The sequence below is a fragment of the Vulpes vulpes genome, chromosome 12 (genome assembly GCF_048418805.1).
Source record: "Vulpes vulpes isolate BD-2025 chromosome 12, VulVul3, whole genome shotgun sequence".
NCBI classification, from domain to species: Eukaryota; Metazoa; Chordata; class Mammalia; order Carnivora; family Canidae; genus Vulpes; species Vulpes vulpes.
In genome coordinates, this window is record NC_132791.1 from 148,402,284 (window position 1) to 148,425,387 (window position 23,104).

Below are 23,104 nucleotides of genomic sequence, written 5' to 3' on the forward strand. Positions count from 1 at the left end.
TCGTTTTCCCTTTCCCTTATAATCCCTTTCACTATTTCTTATATTCCACATATGAGTGAAACCATACGATGATTGTCCTTCTCCAATTGACTTATTTCACTCAGCATAATACCCTCCTGTGCCATCCATATTGAAGCAAATGGTGGGTATTCGTCATTTCTAATGGCTGAGTAATATTCCATTATATATATAGACCACATCTTCTTTATCCATTCTTCTGTCAAAGGACATCATGGCATCTTGCACAGTTTGGCTATTGTGGTCATTGCTGCTATGAACATTGGGGTGCAGGTGTCCTGGCATTTCACTACATCTGTATCTTTGGGGTAAATACCCAGTAGTGCAATCAATGGGTCATAGGGTAGCTCTATTTTTAACTTCTTGAGGAACCTTTATACTGTTTTCCTTGCATTCCCACTAAGAGTGCAAGAGTGTTCCCCTTTCTCCACATCTTGTCCAACATTTGTTGTTTCCTGTCTTGTTAATTTTTGCCATTCTCACTGATGTGAGGTGGTATCTCATTGTGATTTTGATTTGTATTTCCCTGATGGCAAGTGATGTGGACCATTTTTTCATGTGGCTGTTGGTCATGTGTAGGTCTTCTTTGGAGAAATGTCTGTTCATGTCTTCTGCCCATTTCATGACTGGATTGTTTGTTTCTTGGGTGTTGAGTTTGATAAATTCTTTATAGATGTTGGATACTAGCCCTTTATCTGATATGTCATTTGCAAATATCTTCTCCCATTCTGTAGGTTGCCTTTTAGTTTTGTTGATTGTTTCCTTTGCTGTGTAGGTTTTATCTTGATGAAGTCTTAATAGTTCATTTTTGCTTTTTTCCCCCTTTGCCTTCATAGATGTGTCTTGCAAGAAGTTACTGTGGCTAAATTCAAAAAGGTTGTTGCCTGTGGTTTCCTCTAGGATTTTGGAGGATTCTTGTCTCACATTAAGATCTTTCAATCATTTTGAGTTTATCTTTGTATGGTATAAGAGAATGGTCCAGTTTCATCCTTCTGCATGTGGCTGCCCAATTTTCCCAACACCATTTGTTGAATACACTGTCCTTTTTCCAGTGGATATTCTTTCCTGCTTTGTCAAATATGAGTTGACCATAGAGTTGAGGGTCCATTTTTGGGTTCTCTGTTCTGTTCCATTGATCTATGTGTCTGTTTTTGTGCCAGTACCACACTGTCTTGATGATCAGAGCTTTGTAATACAGTTTGAAGTCAGGCATTGTGATGCCCCCAGCATTGGTTTTCTTTTTCAATATTCCTCTGGCTATTTGGGGTCTTTTCCAGTTCCATACAAATCTTAAGATTATTTGTTCCAACTCTATGAAGAAGGTCCATGGTATTTTGATAGAGATTGCATTGAACATGTAAATTGCCCTGGGTAGCATAGACATTTTCACAATATTTATTCATCCAATCCATGAGTATGGAATGTTTTTCCATCTCTTTATGTCTCCCTCAATTTCTTTCATAAGTGTTCCATAGTTTTTAGAGTACAGATCCTTTACCTCTTTGGTTAGGTTTATTCCTAGATATCTTATGGTTTGGGGTGCAACTGTAAATGAGATTGATTCCTTAGTTTCTATTTCTTCAATCTCATTGTTAGTGTATAGAAATGCTGCTGATTTCTGTGCATGGATTTTGTATCCTGCCACATTGTTGAATTGCTGTATGAGTTCTAGAAACCTTGGGATGGAGTCTTTTGGGTTCTGATGACATAATTCAATATCATGTCATCGTGAAGAGAGAGAGTTTGACTTCTTCTTTGCCAATTTGAATGCTTTTTATTTCTTTTTGTTGTCTGGTTGGGAAGCTACTTTTGAAGTTGAAATTTTGTACGCAAAAAGGAGGTATAAGGGCCTTAGTAGACAAGAATAATTTTTTATCAGTCAAAAGTTTGGGTGCCTATTATACGCAAAGCAGCTATACTCTGTGTAAGAAGACACTTGTGTTTACTGTCAAGCTGATTAAAATATGATTGAGGAGCCATTATCTCTTGTATGTATAAATATATTCATTTGAAAAAGAACTAACATTTAATGGACTATTAAACTATGTTCTAACCATACTGGTGTTTCTGTTCCTGGAAGATGCCACATCTTTTTCAATGAGAGGGCCTTCATAAATGCTAAGTCTTATTCATTTATTCAATTTATATTGAGTGATTACTTTGTGCCAGGCACACAAGATTCTGGTTGTCATGGAACTTACTTTCTAGTTGGAGGGGATAGACACAAACAAGTAAACAAATCATCAAGCATTAACAATTGCTCTAAAGGATTTGGTAGATTGTGATAGGGTAGATGGTGACTGATGGAATGGTAAATGACATCCCATATGGTGGATGGGTAGGCTTCTTGGAACAAGCGATTTTGAACTGGGATCCAGATGCTGGGGCCAGTTACATGAAGAGCTGGCATAAGAGCATTCTAGACACAAAGAACAGTAAATGCAAAAGCCTCATGAAATAGAAACAAATTTGACATGATTAAAAGGAGAGAGAAGATCATGAGTCTGGAGAAGAGTGACTGAAGGAAACTGGTAAGAAACGAGGTCATGAGGGAAGCAGAGACAGATCATAGGGCATCATAGGCCATGATAAAGAATTTGCTGCACTTCTGCCTAGAATGACCTGGCCCTTACTCTCCGCTTAAATCACGCTCCCCCTTCTTAGCTTAAATACCACCTGCTCATGAAATTTTTCCCTTATGCCCTAGTCTAGGATGCCATTTCCTATTATTCACTCTCATAACACACTATACTGCTATTTTGATATACTTATTATAATTGAAATTAAACAGTCATTAGTGTAATTATCTATTAACTATTCTCCAAACTAGACTGTACATTTTTTGAGGGTAGAGATTGGTTTATCAAGTTTACTGCAGTGGGAAAATTAAATTCATTTGGCAAACAATTATAAGTGTTTTGGTATTTGCTGTATGCCAGACATGTACAAGATGCTCTATAAGTATATATTGATGGAATGAAAGAATGAATCAGTGTGTTTTGTTTTGTTTTTGTTTTTGTTTTTTTGTTTTTTGTTTTTTTTTTGTTTTGTTTTTAAAAATCGAATTACCTGCTTCCTAATTACTTGCTCTACATAGATATGCAGCAGCCCACTTGTCCATGGGGATATGGAAGGTTCCATAAGATGGGTAATGGGGAAGTGTATCCTACCCAGAGGTTTGATTCAGAGTTGGAGTTGATGCACAATGGTTCTATCCTTTTCTTGAAGATTTTAGTTACATGTACTCAATTATGAATGGGTACAAGGTATTTCCTTTTCTAATCTTTTTCCTTTCCTATTTTCCCCTAACTCAGCAAGCAGTCTGTGGGGAGTGATTAGTATCAGAGGATGAGAATGTGAGAGGTGGGGATCATAGAGAAGGTTCATTTCAGTTCTTCATATTTTTTTCCCAAAAGGCATGATTTGGTCCATGTTGTAGATGAGAGCCTATTAATCACATTAACATTAACACTATGGTATCAGATATGACACCATTAAAAAACATCTAAGAGTCATGCTGAATAGCCAAGTGAATTAGATTTAGAAAGAAATTATCTCATCCTGTGAGGCTTGCTCATGAGAAATAGACAGGATTTGCTAACAATACTGTGGTTTGTCTTAGATTGTTCCATAATGGATTAAGAAACAAAGGTGCCAAAAATGAACATTGGACACGGAGCCAAAGGCTAGTATTTAACTCCAGGCTTTGTCCCTTAGTTGCTGTATGTCTGTATGCAAGTTGGACCATTAGTTTTGAAATCTGCAAAAGGATAATACTTACTTCACAGGATTGCTATGAGGATTAAATGAGTTGTCCTATAATAGCTTCTGGTCCATAGTAAGAGTTTGAACATAAATATTTGCTGAATGACTATTATTCTCCCCGTGTGTCCTTTTCCTGATTGCTCCTGAACTAGAGTTCTTTCTATTCATTCATTCAATAAATACTTATGTTTGCTTAAAAAGGCCCAGAAACTGGTTATTAAGATACATTTTGGGAAATATATTTCTAGATTGGAAAAGAGTAAGTTATTGAAATCATGAAATAATTATAGCAACTACCAGTTATTGTGAGCATATCATGAGGCATGAACTGGGAAAATGCTTTTCGTATATTACCTTATTTACTCCTACTACAGTTTCAGAGAGGGTCTTTTTTTTTTTTTAACAACAAGGTAACGTAATTTTATTACATAAATTAACCCATTTATTATAGGCTAGCAGTGCTTCAAATGGTGGAGCTTTTACTGGTCTTTCAACTCCTTTAGTCTGATGGCTGACTTTACTGTGATGGCAGAAGTGGTGTTGTAGGTCCAGGCGCCACTGGCTATGGTCTTCATGCAGGAGCCACAATGCCAGATGTCCACAGCTCGCCTTTTCATCTTGGTTTTACCACAGAAGGAGCAGGTGTACTTGGCGTGCTGGCTAATTTCAATCTTCTTTACCATTTTCCTGAGGGAGGCACCATACCGGGTCCTGTATTTACCCACGATTCTGACCTTCTTGGTGCATTTGGCTATGTCACCACCAACTAGGTCCCAGCTCAGAGAGAGCAGTTTCAGAAAGTTTAACTAAGTTTCCAAGGTGATCCAGCTAGTATGTTGAGGGGCCAAGATTTTAATCTAATCGTCTGGACTCCAAAGCCTATATATTCTTTTTTTTTTTTTTTTAAGATTTTATTTATTTATGTGATTCACAGAGAGAGAGAGAGAGAGAGAGAGAGAGAGAGGCAGAGACACAGGCAGAGGGAGAAGCAGGCTCCATTCAGGGCGCCTGACGTGAGACTAGATCCTGGGTCTCCAGGATCAGGCCCTGGGCCGAAGGCGGCGCTAAACCATGGAGCCACCTGAGCTGCCTCTAAAGCCTGTATAATTTTAATAGACATCATATGTAGACTTCTTCAGAGGTTTGTTGCAAGGAATAAATGATATAAAATGTATGAATATACCTTATAACACTAATAAGGTATTATGTGAGTGTCCCTTTATATCATTTTCATCATCAGAAGTGATTGATTTGGTGATATTACTGAGGGTCAGCTATGCTTCTGGGGATAGCTGAGTGTAAGCTTTATGTGTGTTTAAAAATTCTATTATTTAAAGCAAATTTTTGCCTCTATTTTATTCAAAGGACCAATATCTTCTTTTCTCTATACCTGACCTATTGAAATTAGATTTGTTGATGGGATGGATGGATGATGAGTGGAGGATACCCATCCTTCTGGAGGACACCCAGTGCCATGTTGTTTATAAATGATGGAATAATAGCTGGCTGGCCATTCTTTGCTTTTTGTTTCAAGCCTGGGAAAGAACAGACCTCCTAAAATCACTCGATTCAGAATTTTTCCAAACTGGAACACAGTAGCTTCATAAAAATCAGGTGATATAAAAACTCACCACATTCCATTTTAGAGAAGAGGGAAAAAAAAATCCGAAATGTAATTTTCAGTTCTCTGTGTTCTAAGTACCCTCTCCCCTGCCAATCCCCTGCCAACATATTATTGGCATTCAACTTAAAAATGCATTTCCATTTTACATAATGGATTAATCATACCATAGATTTTTTATCTAATTCATGTCCTGGGGACTTATGGAATATCTGTTATCTAAGAAAATGTTTATTTGTTTTGTTCTATTGCCCAGTAAGCTTATTATAAGTTCAGATTCTGTGTATGTGTATATGTTTATTCAGAGAATGTGTTGTATTAAAACCAGAGAAAATAATCTTCTAAATTATTCCTTCACATAGAACAAATCAATATGGTCTCCTATACCTACTAGAGAAGCACAAATGGTACTGGAACATCTTCAGAGTGGTTTATGCCCTTGACAGGTCAATCAGAGGGTAGCTGAAACTGAAGAAGTCATATGCCATAGTGCCAGCGGAAATGAAAATTATACCACTCATACTAACGAGTGCATTTCCAAAGGGACTATTTAGCGGTATTAGAAGTCTCTAAGCAGATGCCTCTGAACTTAAAATACACTTAATTCCTAAGGATTGTCTTGTAATTAATTTACCCAGATAGACTCAATGAGGAGAATGCAGGGCAAAGCATCACATTGCTCAGCAGTTTGCAAACTTCAGGGAACACTAAGATAAATAATTTGATTTTTTAAACATCTAAATTAATTTCCCTTATAACTGAGAAGTGGAAACAGTGTACAGTAAAGAGAAGCACTTTCCAATTTTATAATCCAATCTCCTTAAAAAAAATCCAACTACTGTAACAGGAAGGACTCCATGTAGCTGACATCAAAAGAATATCACTCATACTTTGGTTACAGCTTTTATTCCTATTAACTTGCCAGTCTGTAAACATCTCCATGAACGTAGGAAGCCTGTTCCTGACTGTTCTAGTTACATACACGGTGCTGTACAGCAACAAACAGTTTCAACACACTTCCCCTTGACACAGCTTGTATTTCATGATGAACAGCCAAATCGCATGTGACTGTTGACAGCTGTATTTTCCTAGTATTAAGGAGTTAAATTTAAAAAGTGCTCAGATTTTTTTAGGAATTGGTACAAATTTGATAAAATAACTATTTCTGGAGGTTAAAGTATAGTGGTATGATATATGGATGGGATGGTACACAGGTTAGGAGTACTTAATGTCATGCTTTTTTTTAAATCTGGAAGCTAAGGTTTTGGATTCATTTGGATCAGGTTCCCCATCTGGCTTTCCCCTAGATCTTAGGCAAACTTCTTAACCTGTATCGGCCTTGGTTTAATTACTTATTGAAGGAAAGTGAGGATAATGATAATAATAGGTTGTATTTGAAGAATGATGAGCTAATATGTATGTTCTACCTTAAATAGTGTCTGGCACTTACTTAATAAGAGGTACTGTTTACTATTACTGTTTGCTTTTACACTAAGGCACTTTACTCATGTATTTTATTCCTTTAAAAGGTATTTATGATGCATTTATTTTGTGCCCCGCACTGTGCTGGGCATTTTCACATAGCTCGTCTCTTTTCATCTTATGAGTAGGTTTCATCATCACCATTTTATAGGTAAGAACACTGTAGATACAGAGGTTGGGGATTTTGTGAATTTCACATAGCTAGTCAAAAATGCAGCCAGACTTGACATCCAGGTTCATATATATTTTTTAAGATTTTATTTATTCATTCATGAGAGACACACACAGGCAGAGACATAGGCAGAGGGAGAAGCAGGCTCCATGCAGGAAGCTCAATGCGGGACTTGATCCCAGGACTCCAGGATCACTGCCAAAGGCAGATGCTTAACCACTGAGCCACCCAGGCATCCCTAGGTTCATCTTTAACAAATAAGTATTCATGTCTAGTAGGTATCAAGCACCCAACTAGGCACTGGGAAAACTGAAAATACTGAGACATGCTTCCACTCTCCAAAACATCACATTCAATTTGGGGATGAGGAGGGGAGGGACAAGCACCAACTAAGCCAGACCATGACAAATTCTATCATTGTGATATAAAAGAGATGTTAGAGATACCCAAGGAATGTGAAATTAATTGTGATTGGGGAAACAGGCAAGAAGATCACAGAGGAGGTGACTTTCGAGCTGGATCTGGAAGAATGAATGAGATTTTTAAAAAAGATTTATTAAATATTTATTCATTTGAGAGAGAGAGAGAGAGAGTGCATGCGCCCATGTGCGCACAGGAGGGAGGGGCAGAGGGAGAGGGAAGGAGAGAATCCCAAGCAAATTTCCCATGGAGCGCAGAGGTAGAAGTGGAACTTGATCCCACAACCCTGAGATTGTGACCTGAGCTGAAATCAAGGGTTGGACACTCAACCAACTGAGCTACCTACCCAGGCATCCCAAGAATGAATGAGATTTTAACAGATAAAGAAGAGTAGTCCAGGCAGAGGGAATTTCCTATGCAAATACACAAAGGTTTGGGGTATTTGTCAGATGCTTGGGAAATGCTAGGGTCAAATCCACCCTCTGGCATTCACAAGCTGGGTGACATTGAGCTATCTATTCCCCTTTCTACCCCTTCTGTCTGTCATGGAAAGATGAGCATGATGAAAACACAGAATGTCTGTGGAGATCAAAAGATAAGTGCATATAAAGTGCCTAGCACAAGATCTAGCTCTGTAAGTCTCATTTGCTATTTTGTTGCTGTTACTCCTCAGTGTCTTTGCTCATGTTGTTCCTTCAGAATGCCCTCGTGTATCACCCCCTGCCCCAACTTCCCACTCAGCCAGGTTCTCACCCATTTACTTCCTCTGGTAGAAGCATAATCTCCGAGGATAGTGCTTCTCGACACCAGTGGACAAATGAATCAGCTGGTCATCTTGTTAGAATGCAGATTTTGATTCAGTAGGTCAGGGTGGGGCCAGAGAGTCCATGTTTCTAATTAGTCCCCAGGTGATGCTGATACTACTAGTCTCAAAGACTGTACTTTGAGTAGTAAGGGACTATAGCAGTGTTTTCCAGAATGATTTCTGCTTGTTTAACAAGCTTCCAGTAACGCCAATTCTGTTGGTTCACAAAACATACTTTAACTAGTGAGGGTTCAGAGCATATAAAGTCTTTTTTAAGTCTTTATTTTTTAAAAATCTTTCTATGAGTAGAGCCTCACCCCCCCACACACACACACCTTTTTCTCCTTTACACAAGGATCTGTTCCAGTCAAATTGGATTAATCTGCTTTTTCCTGAACACATCCTATATGTTCAGAAAAGCTTTGAATCACACCTTCTTTTTGATCCATAGATGCCTGTGTACATCTCCGTTACAACTTCTACCTGACTGCATTGAAATATGTATTTGTTACAAATCAAAACCACAATGAGATACCACCTCACACCAGTGAGAATGGGGAAAATTAACAAGACAGGAAACAACAAATGTTGGAGAGGATGTGGAGAAAGGGGAACCCTCTTGCACTGTTGGTGGGAATGCAAACTGGTGCAGCTACTCTGGAAAACTGTGTGGAGGTTCCTCAAAGAGTTAAAAATAGATCTGCCCTATGACCCAGCAATTGCACTGCTGGGGATTTACCCCAAAGATACAGATGCAGTGAAACACTGGAACACCTGCACCCCGATGTTTATAGCAGCAATGTCCACAATAGCCAAACTGTGGAAGGAGTCTCGGTGTCCATCAAAAGATGAATGGATATATAAGATGTGGTTTATGTATACAATGGAATATTACTCAGCCATTAGAAACGACAAATACCCACCATTTGCTTCCATGTGGATGGAACTGGAGGGTGTTATGCTGAGTAAGTCAATCGGAGAAGGACAGACATTCTATGGTCTCTTTCATTTGGAGAAGATAAAAAATAGTGAAAGGAATTAAAGGGGAAAGGAGTGAAAATATTAGAGAGGGTGACAGAATATGAGAGACTCCTAACTCTGGGAAACGAACAAGGGATAGTGGAAGGGGAGGTGGGCGGGGGGTTGGGGTGACTGGGTGACGGGCACTGAGGGGGGTACTTGACAGGATGAGCACTGGGTGATATGCTATATGTTGGCAAATTGAACTCCAGTAAACAATAAATTTTAAAAAAATATGTATTTGTATGTCCCTCTTTACTTCTAGACTATTATTCTACTAATTATAAGCTAAATATATACTTTAGTAATTAATTACCATGTTATATTATTAATACTAAATGGTATACCAAGAGGGAAGGGTTTGGGAGTGGCTGTTGTATTTGTTTCCTAGCATTGTCATAACAAAGTACAACAAACCGGGTTGCTTAAGACAAGAGAAATATATTGTCTCACAGTCTTGGATGCTAGAAGTCTGAAATAAAAGTGTTGGTAGGGTTGATTCCTTCTGGAGGCATGGAGAATATGTTCCATACCTGTCTCTTAGCTTCAGGCAGATACTGACAATACTAGGTATTCCTTGGCTTGTAGTTATGTAACTCCAGTCTCTGCCCATCATCCCATGGTATTCTCTCCTTGTCTGTATATACCTTTGTGTCTCTTTTCCTCTTCCTCATTTGAAAAATAAAGACACAATTAAGAAAATATGGGCACTAGTTTTTGGATTAAGGCCCCACCTTTAACTAATTACATCTGCAACAACCCTCTTTCCAAATAGGTTCACATTCTGAGGTTCTGCAAGGGACATGGATTTGGGGGAAGGGGCACAATTCAACCCCAACTGAATTGCTGGTGCATGGTGATAATAAGGAATAGACTACGATGTGTCAGAGTTTTAAAATTCTCTACAGATAATGCTTGCACATGGGGTAGACTATTCCCAGTGTTCATCCCCACTCCTCAGTATACCATTGCGGATATGCCTTACCTCTTTTAATAAAATATGCTGCCTGTCCATTTTATTTTCACTAAAACAGTACAAAATTTGTTTTTGAAAGTTTGAGGGCATTTATAATGCGCAGCCTATCATGCTAATGACAATTTTGGGGCATTCCATTGTGTGGAGGAAAATTTATATACTAGAGATAGTACACTAAACAGTTTATGTCTTAAACATTAATGCTGATAGGTTCAAGTAAATGACTGTTATTACATGTCTCGTGGATATAACAAAAAAATTTTTTGACATGTTCAAAGTAACTTTGAAATGAGAAATTTGTAGCTTTGTTATCAAAATCAGCTCGAAGTTGTACTATTGATTTTATTCCATCTTGGTATATATACATAATCAAGTAAATATACTACTTTTCTACACCTTTTCTTTTTTGTGTGTTAACTGTGCATTGATATTTGTCCAAGCAATATAAGGCCCTGAAAAAAGCACAGAACTGAGGTCAAGAGGTCTTGGTTCTAACCCTGGCTCTACCCCTATGAAACCATGTGACCTTGGGCAAATCATTGAAACTCTAAATTTGCTCACCAGGAGATTAAACTGATTGAGCTTATATATATTGCTATTTATAGAATAAGTCCTCTTTTAATCTCTTCTAGATTTGTTGAATTATTTTATTTTCTATTCTTTGAACCTCTTTTTATACAATAATATGAATGATTTCATCATTTTCTGAGGTCCACTTAGTCTGATTAAGAAAGTCGTATAGGGAATCCTATTTAAATGACTGTTTGGGGACAGAATCACAAGGTGGTTTAATATTTCCTTGGGTAGATGGTATTTGGAAGCAGCATTTTGATCTAAGTATTTTTGCTTCCATCCTCACCTCCAAGAGGAAAGTGGCTTCACACAGTCACCTTTTACCTATGAGGCTGAGTGTTGCCATACTAAGGGATTAAACATCTGCTCCAGTGTTCATATAAATTATTTAGTTTAACCTCAGGCTTTCTTTTGGTCTTCAAAATTAAAATTTGAGTAAATTACTTAAAATTCATAAGCATTGGGCAGCCCGGGTGGTTCAGTGGTTTAGCGCTGCCTTCAGCCTAGGGTGTGATCCTGGAGTCCCGGAATCGAGTCCCACATCAGGCTCTCTGCATGGAGCCTGCTTTTCCTTCTGCCTGTGTCTCTGCCTCTCTCTCTCTGTGTCACTCATGAATAAATAAATAAAATCTTTTAAAAAATTCGTAAGCATTCATTTGACTTTTATTATCGTGCAAAGCCTATACTGAGAGCCCTTCATCTCTGTGACCCAGTGCCTGGCATAGGGTTGGCATGTGAAGGCCAGTATGGAATGAAATAGGTGATTCCCTCTGACTTCTAATGTAGTGCTACCTCATTTTGCAACAGCTGTTTTTCTCTGACATTTTTGTGTAAGAATTGCTGTGTATTGGACAACATTGTAAACATACTATTTGAGGCAACTATATGGCTGCTTAACTTGCTGGAACAATCACCAGTCCTATGTCCATTTAATAACCTTAGATGTCCTAGGTAACTTAATGTCTCACCTCCGCATCTTCATTTGAGAAATGAAGGTTTAATTTTGATGGCTCCTGAGGTTCTTTCACACTAAAATTCCTTGATCAAAATTTAACTTTTCATGTATTAGACTGTATTAAATTATGTATAATTTAAAAAAACTGTAGTTTCTGTAATTAGCATTGCATTTTGTCTTGAAAGAAATTTGATTTTCAAGACATTCAGGTGTATGTTTGTTTTGAAGTAATTACGTTGTGGTTATTATGAGAACATATTTTGGAGTTCGTCAGTCCTGATTTGAAATCTTACCTCTGACATTTATGAACAGCAGGTTGCCATACCTCTGTCAGACTCACTTTTCTTATCTGGAAATGGGGATGTATAAAGAACAATGCTTTCTAGGGCTATTGTTAGGATTAAGTGAAATAATGTGTGTAAGCACTTAGGACAATGCCTGGCACCAGGTAATTATTTTTCTTACTGTACTCACCCTGGGACTGAAATCATAAGGAAGAAAAACACTAGAAATATGTTTAATTTCAGAGGGAAGATAATGACTGCAGGTAAAGACGAAATAACTTTACTTATTAAGCTGTGCTTCAGATTCACTAGTACTCTCTCATCTGTATAGGAGAATGTCTACAGAGATGAGAACAGCAGTTACACATCAGGGTGGCACTTGAATTGATAAATCATCCCTTGCTATTGCACTCTTTAAATTAGCAAATGAAAGAGCATATTTTGGCAATGGAGCAGTATTTATAAATTAAATTTATTGATACATGTGGTGTTGGTTATTATTTTAATCTTTCTCTCTAGGTATTTTGTAAGAAAATATAAGTCTTGTGTTTATTTCTGTTTGTTAATGCTTTGATAAATCAGACATTTTTAGTATTCTATCAATGGCAAAAGTCTAATTGCCTTATTGTATTCTGATTTATTTCTTTCCTTACTTTCTTTGCATCTGCAGCCCAACAAATGAGTCTCTGAAGAGATATATGTTATGATACAGTGTCAGTGAAATTAATCCTGATCAATTTTAAAGTTCACATTTTTATTTGATGACTTTCAAGGGAATCACTAAAACTGAGATTGACTTGGTCTCTTCTTTTGTTGGTTAAATATTGTTGTTTGAAAGCAGTGGAGCTGGAGTGAAGAACAGGGCCCTTTTTGTACTCTTAACTCTGTTCCATTGCAGAAAAGCTGCAGCAATTCCTCATGTCTATGTATAAAATGAGGATAATTGGTCAAAAAGAACACAGTGGCCCTAATGGGCTTTTGACTTTGGCATCTCACCAAGGCAAAAAGCCTAATTCTATCCACAATGAGAGAATACTGAGTGCTATTGAAAACTTACTTCTCATCCTTTCATTTCTCCAAACATTTTAATTTTTTCAATAATAAAATTGCCGTCTCACACCTGTATGGTGTTTTACAGCTAGCATCTCATCCAAGCTCCAGATTACTCAGGAAGGTAATTGGGGCAGATATTATCTTCTCTTAAGGTGGGGAAACTAGGATTCAGAGAAAGGGAGCCATTTGACTAAAATCACATAGCTAATCCATTTAGAGTGAGAATTTCTGAGCAGTGGTTACACATTCCTATTTGAAAAATGAGTTTGCACACAAAAAGAATATTGAGACAACATATTGTTTAATAACAAAGATAATTAAAAACAAAACTCTGGGCAGTAGTTTTTCACACAAGGACATTGAAAACCCCTTATATAATTTTACATATAATTTTCAAGTTCTAACACAAATGACATAGCCTATGGTTGATTGAGAAAAACAAATGGTCTAGGGAAAGAATTTCTGTTTTCTATTTTCTCCCACAATGGAACCAATATTTCCACAAAGGTTTGTGTATAACATTTGTAATGTTTATAATGATTTTTATCCTTACTCGTGTATTTATTTTTGTAATGCTACTTTTCTTTGTTTTGTATCTATACACATAAAGAAATTTTGAAAAAAAGTCAAAGAAATATAAATGTTTCCAGAAGAATCTTTAAAATTGTACAGGAAACAACCACATCCAAATATGCATTGTTACTTAACATTGCAAAAGTGCACATAAGTATACTTTTAAAAATTCCTGGTTTGCAGGAATTTTAAACTTTATCTCATGCTAAGCATAAATAAACAGTGAAGGAAATAGAAATTTGAAAATTTTGTCAATTGGGCGATGACCAGCATTTGATACATGTAAAACTGGTGCCATTTATTGGGTGGGGGACTGGAAAGCACAGATGTTAGATTTCTCTACTTTCAAATTCAAGGAGCTAGGTAAATAAATATTTGTATGACCACTATCAGAATATATTAATTATCTAGAACCACCAAATTTCCTCTTCAAATCTCCCCTCCAGCATAACTACCAAAAATCAAATCTTGAGAGAACTTTGGCTAACTTTAAATCACATAGCTCATTGTTCTTGGAGCAAAACGATTTTATTTTTTTGCCTCTTTTTTTTATCGTTAATGTCAAGCAAACATTTATTTCAGGTGCAAAGCCTCAGGATATGTTAGTGAAAACAGTGGCTGGGCTGTGCTAGCGCTTACTGGCCACTAAGTGGGTGGGAAAAGGGTGTTGTGACCCTCTTACCCTTCCCACCAGTCTCCCTAACAGCTTTGGCCTTTGGGTCAGCTCAATTTCCCCTCCACTGAGTGGCCATTACGGTGCCTGCTCGGTGATAAATGCTTTTTGTAAGAGACTGCATTGCCGGCAGCTAGCGCTAGGGAAGTCTGCCACCGGGGCCAGGCAGACAAACTAACATGCTGGCCCACGATGGGCCCGTTACCTAGCAACGTGCCTGGCCTCACCAAAATGAATAGACCCACAAACAAAAATGAAAAGGAGATAAAACGAGTCAAAGTACAAGGGGCAAAGAGGTTAATATTCCTCTATCGAATAACTTCGTTTTGGAGAATTGCATTTTAACCTTTTTTTTCAAAGCTGAAGGTGGAGACATGTATTGGAAATTAAATTAGGCCACATTTGTATTTTTTTTAATGTTTTATTTTATGCAGAATGTTCTTTTTGTCTCTTTCTCTCCATAATTGTCTAACTTTCTTTTAAAGTGGAAGGAGAAGCAGCATTAGAGGGGAACACATGATGCCTATATAAATATTTTACTTTTCCTATGTCATCTAGCTGTGTGGCTTTGGGCAGGTAGCTTGGGTTCTCTGTTGCCCAATTTCCCTCTCAACAAAAAAGGATAGCATAGGTAATTTATTAAACATGGTGAGAGAGTGAGGTATAATGTTTTATACCAAGGAAAGACTCACTTTTCTTAAATCTAAACACGACAACTCTTACTCTGCAATTTAAGATGTTATGTTATAGATTAGTGAAAACTGTTAAATAAATGACTTTTACCTTTGAGGTTCAGGGTTGCCCCACATTATTAGATCACTTTGATACTGTGTGTGTGTATGTGTAACTTTGAGCATCTACTATGCACCATGTATTATACAAGGCCCTTTCAAAATATGTACTAGTGTTTGTTAGGTAAAAATGAATGGATGAGTCCAGATTCATTCAAAAAAGTTGTTACACAAATTTCTTTAGGGTCTACCAATCAAAGGGTTGGTATCTTGATATTTCCTACCTAGTGCCATAAACAGAAATATAATTGCAGAAGTTTGAATCCATTATTCATAAATCTTTCAAATTTCCCTGTTGTCATCCTTCCAATCACTGGCTTAGTTGAGGTCACCATCTCTCATCTGGATTACTAGTTTAGCCTCCTAATTAATTACCCTACTTCAAATCTTCTCCCTTCTTGTACACTCTTTGCCAAAGTTAGCTACACAGTTATTTTGAATCCTTTGCTTAAAATCCTCATTTGGTGCCATATTGCCCAAACTCCTTATCATGATTCATAAAACTCCTCACAATCTGCTTCATCTCTGACTACCATTCACCTTGAGTCCTACACTCACCCACAGAACTTCTCTCAGTTTCCCACCTATATCATGCTCATGAGCTGCTTCCTGTCTTGGCACATACTGTTCCCCATGTTAAAAATGTGCTTTCCTATTCCACTTCTCTATCCACAGAATTCCTGGTCCTTCCTTAAGATCCAGGTCACATGCATCTTCTCTACTCTTAAGCAGATCCCTCTAATATGTTTTCATGGCCCTTTCTACATAGGTCTCACATTAATCAAGTCTCTTACCCTGTCTATCCTCATCTGGAAAGTGGTGTTAATAACAGTATTTACTTCATAGGGCTGTTGTGAGCAGTAAATGAGTTAACACAGAAAGTGCTTAAAACCAAGTATGGTACTTTGTAAGCACCCAATGAACACTAGCTACTATTGCTCTTATTATAAGATCTCAAATACATTTGTGGAATAATTACTGTTGAAATTGGGGCACATGGGTGACCCAGTGGTTGAGCGTCTGCCTTTGGCTCAGGTCATGATCCTGGGGTCCTGGGATCGAGTGCCGCATCAGGCTCCCATGGGGAGCCTGCTTCTCCCTCTGCCTATGTCTCTGCCTCTCTCTGTGTGTCTCTCATGAATAAATAAATAAAATCTTTTAAAAAAATCACTGTTGAAATATTTGTTCCCCCTTCAGATGACAAGATTTTCTTAAGAGCAGAAAACATGCCTTAGTTAGCTTTACATCCCCTGTGCTGGGCATTTGTTTGCCATAATAATAGGTGCTCAATAAAGGTTTGTTGCAATAATGAATGAACGAATGAATAAATCAATGAATCAATGTATAATGTTTTTAGAGCTGCCTGGATTGATGAGGGATTTTGTTCGTTTTATGGTTTAGTATACTTTCTCCTTAAAGCAAACTTTCCACACATAATAAACTTTCCTCATGAGGCTTTTAGTTTTAGGATGTTCAATAATACAAGTGTTCTTTTCTCCATCTTCTCCCTCTATTGGAAAACCATCATAAAATCTCTTTTATTACATGGGCTGAACTTGGGCACTTGAATTCCGGAGTTGCCTGGAAAACCCCTGTAAAGTGATTGTGCTATTTTTTGTTTCATGGCTGTTAGGTTTAGCTTCGCTGTAGATTGCCTGTAAACTTTACAGGGTTCAATCTTTAAGCCAGCACTCTGACTTCTCACCTACTTCTCTTTTGTGTTACTAGAAACAGAATCAATATTATATTTTGAAATACAAAAAAATGTTTATCTAACTGCTACAAAAATTCATGTTGAGCACAAATAATTATTTTTAGAAAGAGTCACAAATTTGTGGCCTAATCATAAACTAAAAACCCCAGGGACCTACAGACTACATTGATTGGTGTATGGTGTTGAAAAGAGGTTAGGTGAAAAGAGAGCAGGACATGAACATGAATGCTCTTTCCAAACAGAGAAATCACTTTCTAGTAGACACTCAGTAGAAGATGAAGCTTTTTTATAAACTTAAAAGGCTGACAAATATATTTATTTTCTTTGACCTTAAAGAGAGGCATACTATAGTTATGGAAACAACATGGGCTAACCTGGAAATCAGCCTTGCTTTGCCATTTAACAAGACAGGTTAACTTTTCTGACCCTCAGTTTCCTTACCTGTAAAATGGGAATCTTCCTTCCAGAACTTTTATGAGGATTAAATGGGATACCACATATGAACACCAAGCACAGTGAGTATATAAATAGCTGCTCGGTAATTATTAGCTCCATCCCCCAATTTTTTTTTCTTTTGTTATTTCTGTTCCCATCTCATAAAACAAACCCCAGACACACCATCCTAACTATATGTCCCTGGGGTTTTTTTGTTTTGCTTTGTTTTTTTCTGTTGCCAGTATTCTCGTCTCCAGCAATGGGACTTTTCTCTAAGGCTCTGGCCTCCAAATGATCCTTTTTGATTGGTTCCCTTTAAAATGTTCTGAGATATTTTAAAAGACTAAGAGACTCTATCAAAGGGATGGGGGCTTGGGAAACATGAAGAGTACAAGAAATATGTCAATAGTTCATTCACAAAGGACTTGATTCCTGGCTGTTTGGCTCCCAAGTCTGTGCTTTTAACTACTGTTGTAGGTCTGCCCACAAAGACAAAGGAGTGTCTAGGGAGAGCACATGGTACTGGAGAGGATACTGGCCTTGGATTGGTCAGGTTGAATTTTAATTCCCCCTCAATACAGATATTTAATGAAGGCTTACATGGGCCTGTGCAGCAGTGACCAGTATGGGCATAGCCCCCACTTTGGTGGAGCCCACTGTCCACTTAATGTCCCCAACTGCCAGTGTTCTCATCCACAAAATGGGGATAAGAGCCCCACTTTGTATGCTAAGGGCTTCATATATTGTACCTAATTTCACTCTCCCAATCACCTCAATGTTATTTTTTATATGAAGAAACAGGCCTCTGCTCAAGTAGGCCTAAGGTGGACTCTGAAGCAGGCTGCCTGCTGCCCATGCATGTGTTCCTGACACTGTACTAACAAGTGGGAAGCAGCTGGCAGAGCACTGGGCACATATTACAGTCCATGCTCCATGAGTTGATGGTCCTCTCTTCCTGTCCTTCTCTCCTTCCTTCCCTTCATTCATGTTCCCTCTCATCCTCACGCTTAAGTGTCCAGGTCATGAGAACACAGAAACAAGAGAGAGAGAAATGGAAATGGGGCAGAAAGACAGACACAAAGCATTTCACAGTTCTCCCTAAGGTGGCCCTGCAGTTAGTACTCTATTCATCAAGCCTCCCTGCAATCAGTTTGCATTTCCCAAACTTGAGTAGTTCCTGTAATTATATCCGTGAGTTTTAAGTGGTTTTAATCTCTCTTCCTTTCTCAGTTTACGTGTTTTAATTTGTTTCCTCTTCCCTCACTTTTTTTTTCTCTCATATGCACATACCCAGGCCCATGATAATGAATGGACTCATACTAATTACAAGGCTGTGATTCCATCAAAGGGCTTGGATGCTGCTGCTGTTTCTATCAGTGACTTGAGCAAAGCTCCAGGGGTTTATAACTCATCAGTGTCTTGATGGAAATTTGGCCTGGCAATCAGGATCTAATTGTTCTGGATGCTGTACACATGTTGCTCTAGAGAAAAACAACTTCAAAATAACTTGCTCTCTTTTAGTGATCACTGCTGATATGTCTCTTAGGTCTGGAATTACCATTTTATAGGTAAGTTTGAAAAATGTCTTAACAGCTTAGAATAAGAATGACTTACGTGTAGGGTAGATCTTGAAAAGGGAGCTCTTTGTGCCAAGAAATTACCTTTCATTGACCCTAATTGACTATCTCACAAGATTTCTGGGAACTGAATCAGTTACCACAAAAATAAAGTACAGACATGGAGAGCTTATGACTTGTGAACTAGACATGCTGTATCTGTTGTCAGAAACACAGGTACAACATTAACGAACATCTGAGTTATATAACCATTATTTAATCTCACAGCAACAACCCTGCAGTAGGTATTATGAGGCCCATTTTACAGATGAGAGAAACAAAGCCCAGAAAGATTAAATAACTTGCTTAAGACCTCACAGGTAGGAGGTGGGATTCAGGCTCAGATCTGTGTGACTCCACAAACATTGCTATTCCACTACATTCTGGAGGGTTAAAATTACAACAGTTTGTCTAAACAGGTCATTTGCCTTAGAGTGGGAGGGAGGATCTGGTGAGGGATAACAAAATTACTTCAGGGAATGATGGCAGGATATTAGGACCAGGAGTCCCGGGGAAAGAGTTAAAGAGCACTGGGAAGCTTTAACTGAAACCTCAGGATAGTAGGTTGAGGGAGGAGTTGAGTCCAAGGTGGTGGGAAGGTCTGACAAGAGCAAGGCATGGTGTTGGGGTCCTCCATGGTGATGGAGACCTGCTCCTCAAACCAAAGAGAATAACACTGAAACTGAAATTATATAAGATGTGCTAAGAGATGGCTAGTTGGGGGCCTAATTCCTAAGAAGATTAGCAACAGTTAGGGAGGATTCAAGGAATTAGAAGACCCATGGTTCTTGCCTTCAAGGAATTCATAATGTGATTGAGTGAAAGTATATATGCACTTTACACTGTAAAAAAATTATTATGTAAGGCCATGTAGGAGAGGTGTCAAAAGAGTGGCAAACAAGTAAATACAGTGTTTACTCCCTCCCTCCATTTATTCCAAGCAGAGAGGGCAACACTTTAACAATGCCAATGGGCCCTTCATAACCTACCTCCTTGCCTTCCTCTCCAGGCTCCAGCTCCCCATCCCTCCCCTCCATATCATAGCCACAGTGAGCCACTCTGTTTCTGTGATGCCATCTCTCACCTCCAGAACATGGCACCCACAGTCCCCACCTGGAACACTCTTTGTTTGGTTTCTATCAGACCCCAGGTCTTAGCATAGTTATTTTCAGGATGTCTCCCCTAACCCTTACTTTGTCAGTTGGGGTTTTTTTCCATTATCACCATCTATGCTTGCAGGTATGATGTAAACTCTGTAAGGATTGGTAGACAAACGGTTTATTTTGTTCACTGTGGTATTCCTACACCTGGCCCAGTGACCAGAACAGAGTTGGTACTCAATAAATATTCGTTGAACAAATGAATAAATCATTCTTTAGTTATTCAGTATCTAGCATAGTCCTGGGAACTCTTCAAAGAGCTAGGAATTGTTTTTATGAGCTTTACATTTATTAATTCCTTTAATCGTCATTACAACACTATGAGATGGGAACTGTTATCAGCTCAATTTTACAGATGAGGAAATGGAAGCACAGAACCTAGGCAGTCTAGTGCTAGAAACTGTCCTCTTATCCACTATATTCTGCTGCCCCAAGGTTAGTCTCAGGAATGAATGAATAAGCAAGAATGAATACACATGTGGGAATTACTGTGTTATTTTCCTGAAGTCATATTTCTTGAAGTTATAAGGTATATGGAGTAGTTTTTTTATTGACTTAGGCTGTGGGTGGAGCTGTTTATGTAAACTGTGCCATAAGAAACTCCAATTCAGGTGAAATCCTGGGCTGGTATCATCACTGTCACTTTTAAATAGGAAGGACAACTAGAGGAACCTGTAGAAATATGAGGAGGGTTAAGGAGGCTGGCCATCTTTGCTCTGGAAGGTCAATTAAAGAGACCTCATCTGACTGTGTGTAGGATAACAAACTAATTGGATGCATTGCTCCTAAATGTCATTCATAAATAGCACCTACTATAATTCACATCCTTTCAGAAAATAACAACATATTAGCAAGTGCTATTAATCGAGCCCCCAACATCTGCAAATGAGAAAACACAGATGGATTCACTCTACTAACAGGAGATATGGTTACATGTGAACTAGGCAAAGGAGAAAGGAGGGATTAAAATAACACTACTCTTCCTACCAATTCTGTTCATGACTGCTGCAGAAACAAGCATCCCCCACAAATGTACTCAAGCTGCCTCCAAACCTAATAACTTCACTTTTTCCTTGATGGCCATGTCAGTAACATGAGGTTTGCCCATAGAGCTCACACTAAATTTCTACTCCTTTACAATGTGTGCTGCTTGTCTGTTATATTGAGTCACCAAAGCCTACCAAGCAGCCCTTGGGTGCCAGGCTCTGAACTAGTCCAATAGATGTTGTGCCCCACCCATATCCCTTAATATTCATCTCCATGTTCTAAAGGTTGCTTACAGTAAACACAGGTGACACTGTCTGAGGGCTTGACCTGTGAGGAAAGCAAGTCAGAAATGCTGGAGAGCGCATGCCCCTGGGAGCAGTGCTCGATCAACAATAGATTGGGGTGGTGGTGGATAAATGCCCCAGCTCCTCTAACCCTTAGTGGGACAACACTGGGACATGTTCTACATTGTCTCCCTAGTTCTCCAGAGGGCCTAGTAACCTGCTTGATAACATATTTCTTATTGGCTTCTTCCCCTCTGCTGTTTCCCCTCCTCCATTCCCTTCTAGTGTTCTCTGGGATCTCTCCCAAATAAATTACTTACACTTCAATGCTTGCCTTAGAGTCTGCTTCTGAGGAAATTCAAATTAATACAGCTAGGCCTTGAGCATACAGAGACAAATCAAGACAGTCTCTGCCTTCAAGATGTTCATAGTCTAAAAAACAATAAAGACAAAACGAATCAGTGGTTTACAAAAGTATGGAAAATGATATAATAACAGCATACAGAAGGGGTTATGGAGTTTAAAGAAGAATCACAGAAGACTTACAGGAACGTGTAGGTGAGTGGTGTGGAGCAGTCAGAGAGAGCTTGCAGGAGGCGAGATCTGTTAATTGCTTGCTTCAATGATGAGTATCATGCTATAAAATAGTTTAGTATTTGTAGAATAAATGATCTGTAAAACGACTCTTGTGTATCTATACAGTTACAGAAACACTATAAAATGAAATTTTCCCTAAGTCAGGCTTTTAGATCCCTGATGGTTTGTATTCTGAGAAAATACTTCCAAAAGTATGTGTGTTGGTTTTTATCATTCCTCCATATCTGGGCTCCTGTATGCACATCTCCCCATCCTCAGTCTGGCCTGTAGTCAAAACAGACAAGCACACTGACTTTTGTGTTCTGAAAGCCCTTTGCATGTGTCCCTTTCCTACTGCATTGTCAGTATTTGTTTATATGCTGCTCTCGAATGTCCACCATGTGCATGATGATGCTCCCTTTGTCTCCTTTGCTGACATAAAAACAGCTCATTACTGTATATTTTTTGTGCTTACTTCTTCAAAACTTGCCACTAAAGTCTAAGCTCCACGAGAGCAGGGGGCTTTCTATTGTGTTCACCACTGTACACCCAGTACAACGCAGTGCCTGGCACAAAATGGATGCCAGTGAATGAGTTGAAGGAATGGATTGTTGAATGATGAGATGACTAAGAGCTCCTTGCAGAGAAAGTCAAGGCTGTAAGAATCATTGTATAGTCACTGGTCCACTGCATGTGGCCTGGCACTTGGTAAACATCATTTAGAAGTTTATCAAATATATTTTTTTTAAAAAGGCCCAGGATTAAAGAATATTCCATATTAGTGACAGAAGGAAATTAGAGGGGCACCTAGGTGGCTCAGTGACTTAACTGTCTGCCTTCAGCTCAAATCATGATCCCAAGGTCTTGGGATCCAGACCCATGTCAGGCTCCATGCTCAGTGGGGAGTCTGCTTCTCCCTCCCCCTGCTTGTGTGCACTCTCTCTGTGTCTCCCTCTCCCTCTCAAATAAATAAAATCCTTTTTAAAAAGGCAGAAATTAGAGCAGAATGTTTAGTACTCTTTAATTTTTTCTCTTTTTTTGGTTGCCACTTTTCCTCAAATAGAAACTCATTTTCATAATTATAAGTGATTATCATAGTACTTCTGTCAGTCACCGTTCCTACTTCTTTGACAGTCTGGGGCAGATCCAGA

The 23,104-nt window shown here is 38.5% G+C and overlaps 1 protein-coding gene across 1 annotated transcript; it reads right to left on the reverse strand.

The window, feature by feature from the left end:
• Positions 1 to 4,262: 4,262 nt before the first annotated feature.
• Positions 4,263 to 5,259, reverse strand: LOC112926041 (large ribosomal subunit protein eL43-like). Its single transcript, XM_072731958.1, has 2 exons — positions 5,231 to 5,259; positions 4,263 to 4,560 (listed from the first exon to the last, which is right to left on the reverse strand). Exons 1-2 carry the CDS (start codon positions 5,257 to 5,259, stop codon positions 4,263 to 4,265), a joined length of 327 nt encoding a protein of 108 aa, XP_072588059.1.
• Between the last annotated feature and the right edge of the window lie 17,845 nt (positions 5,260 to 23,104).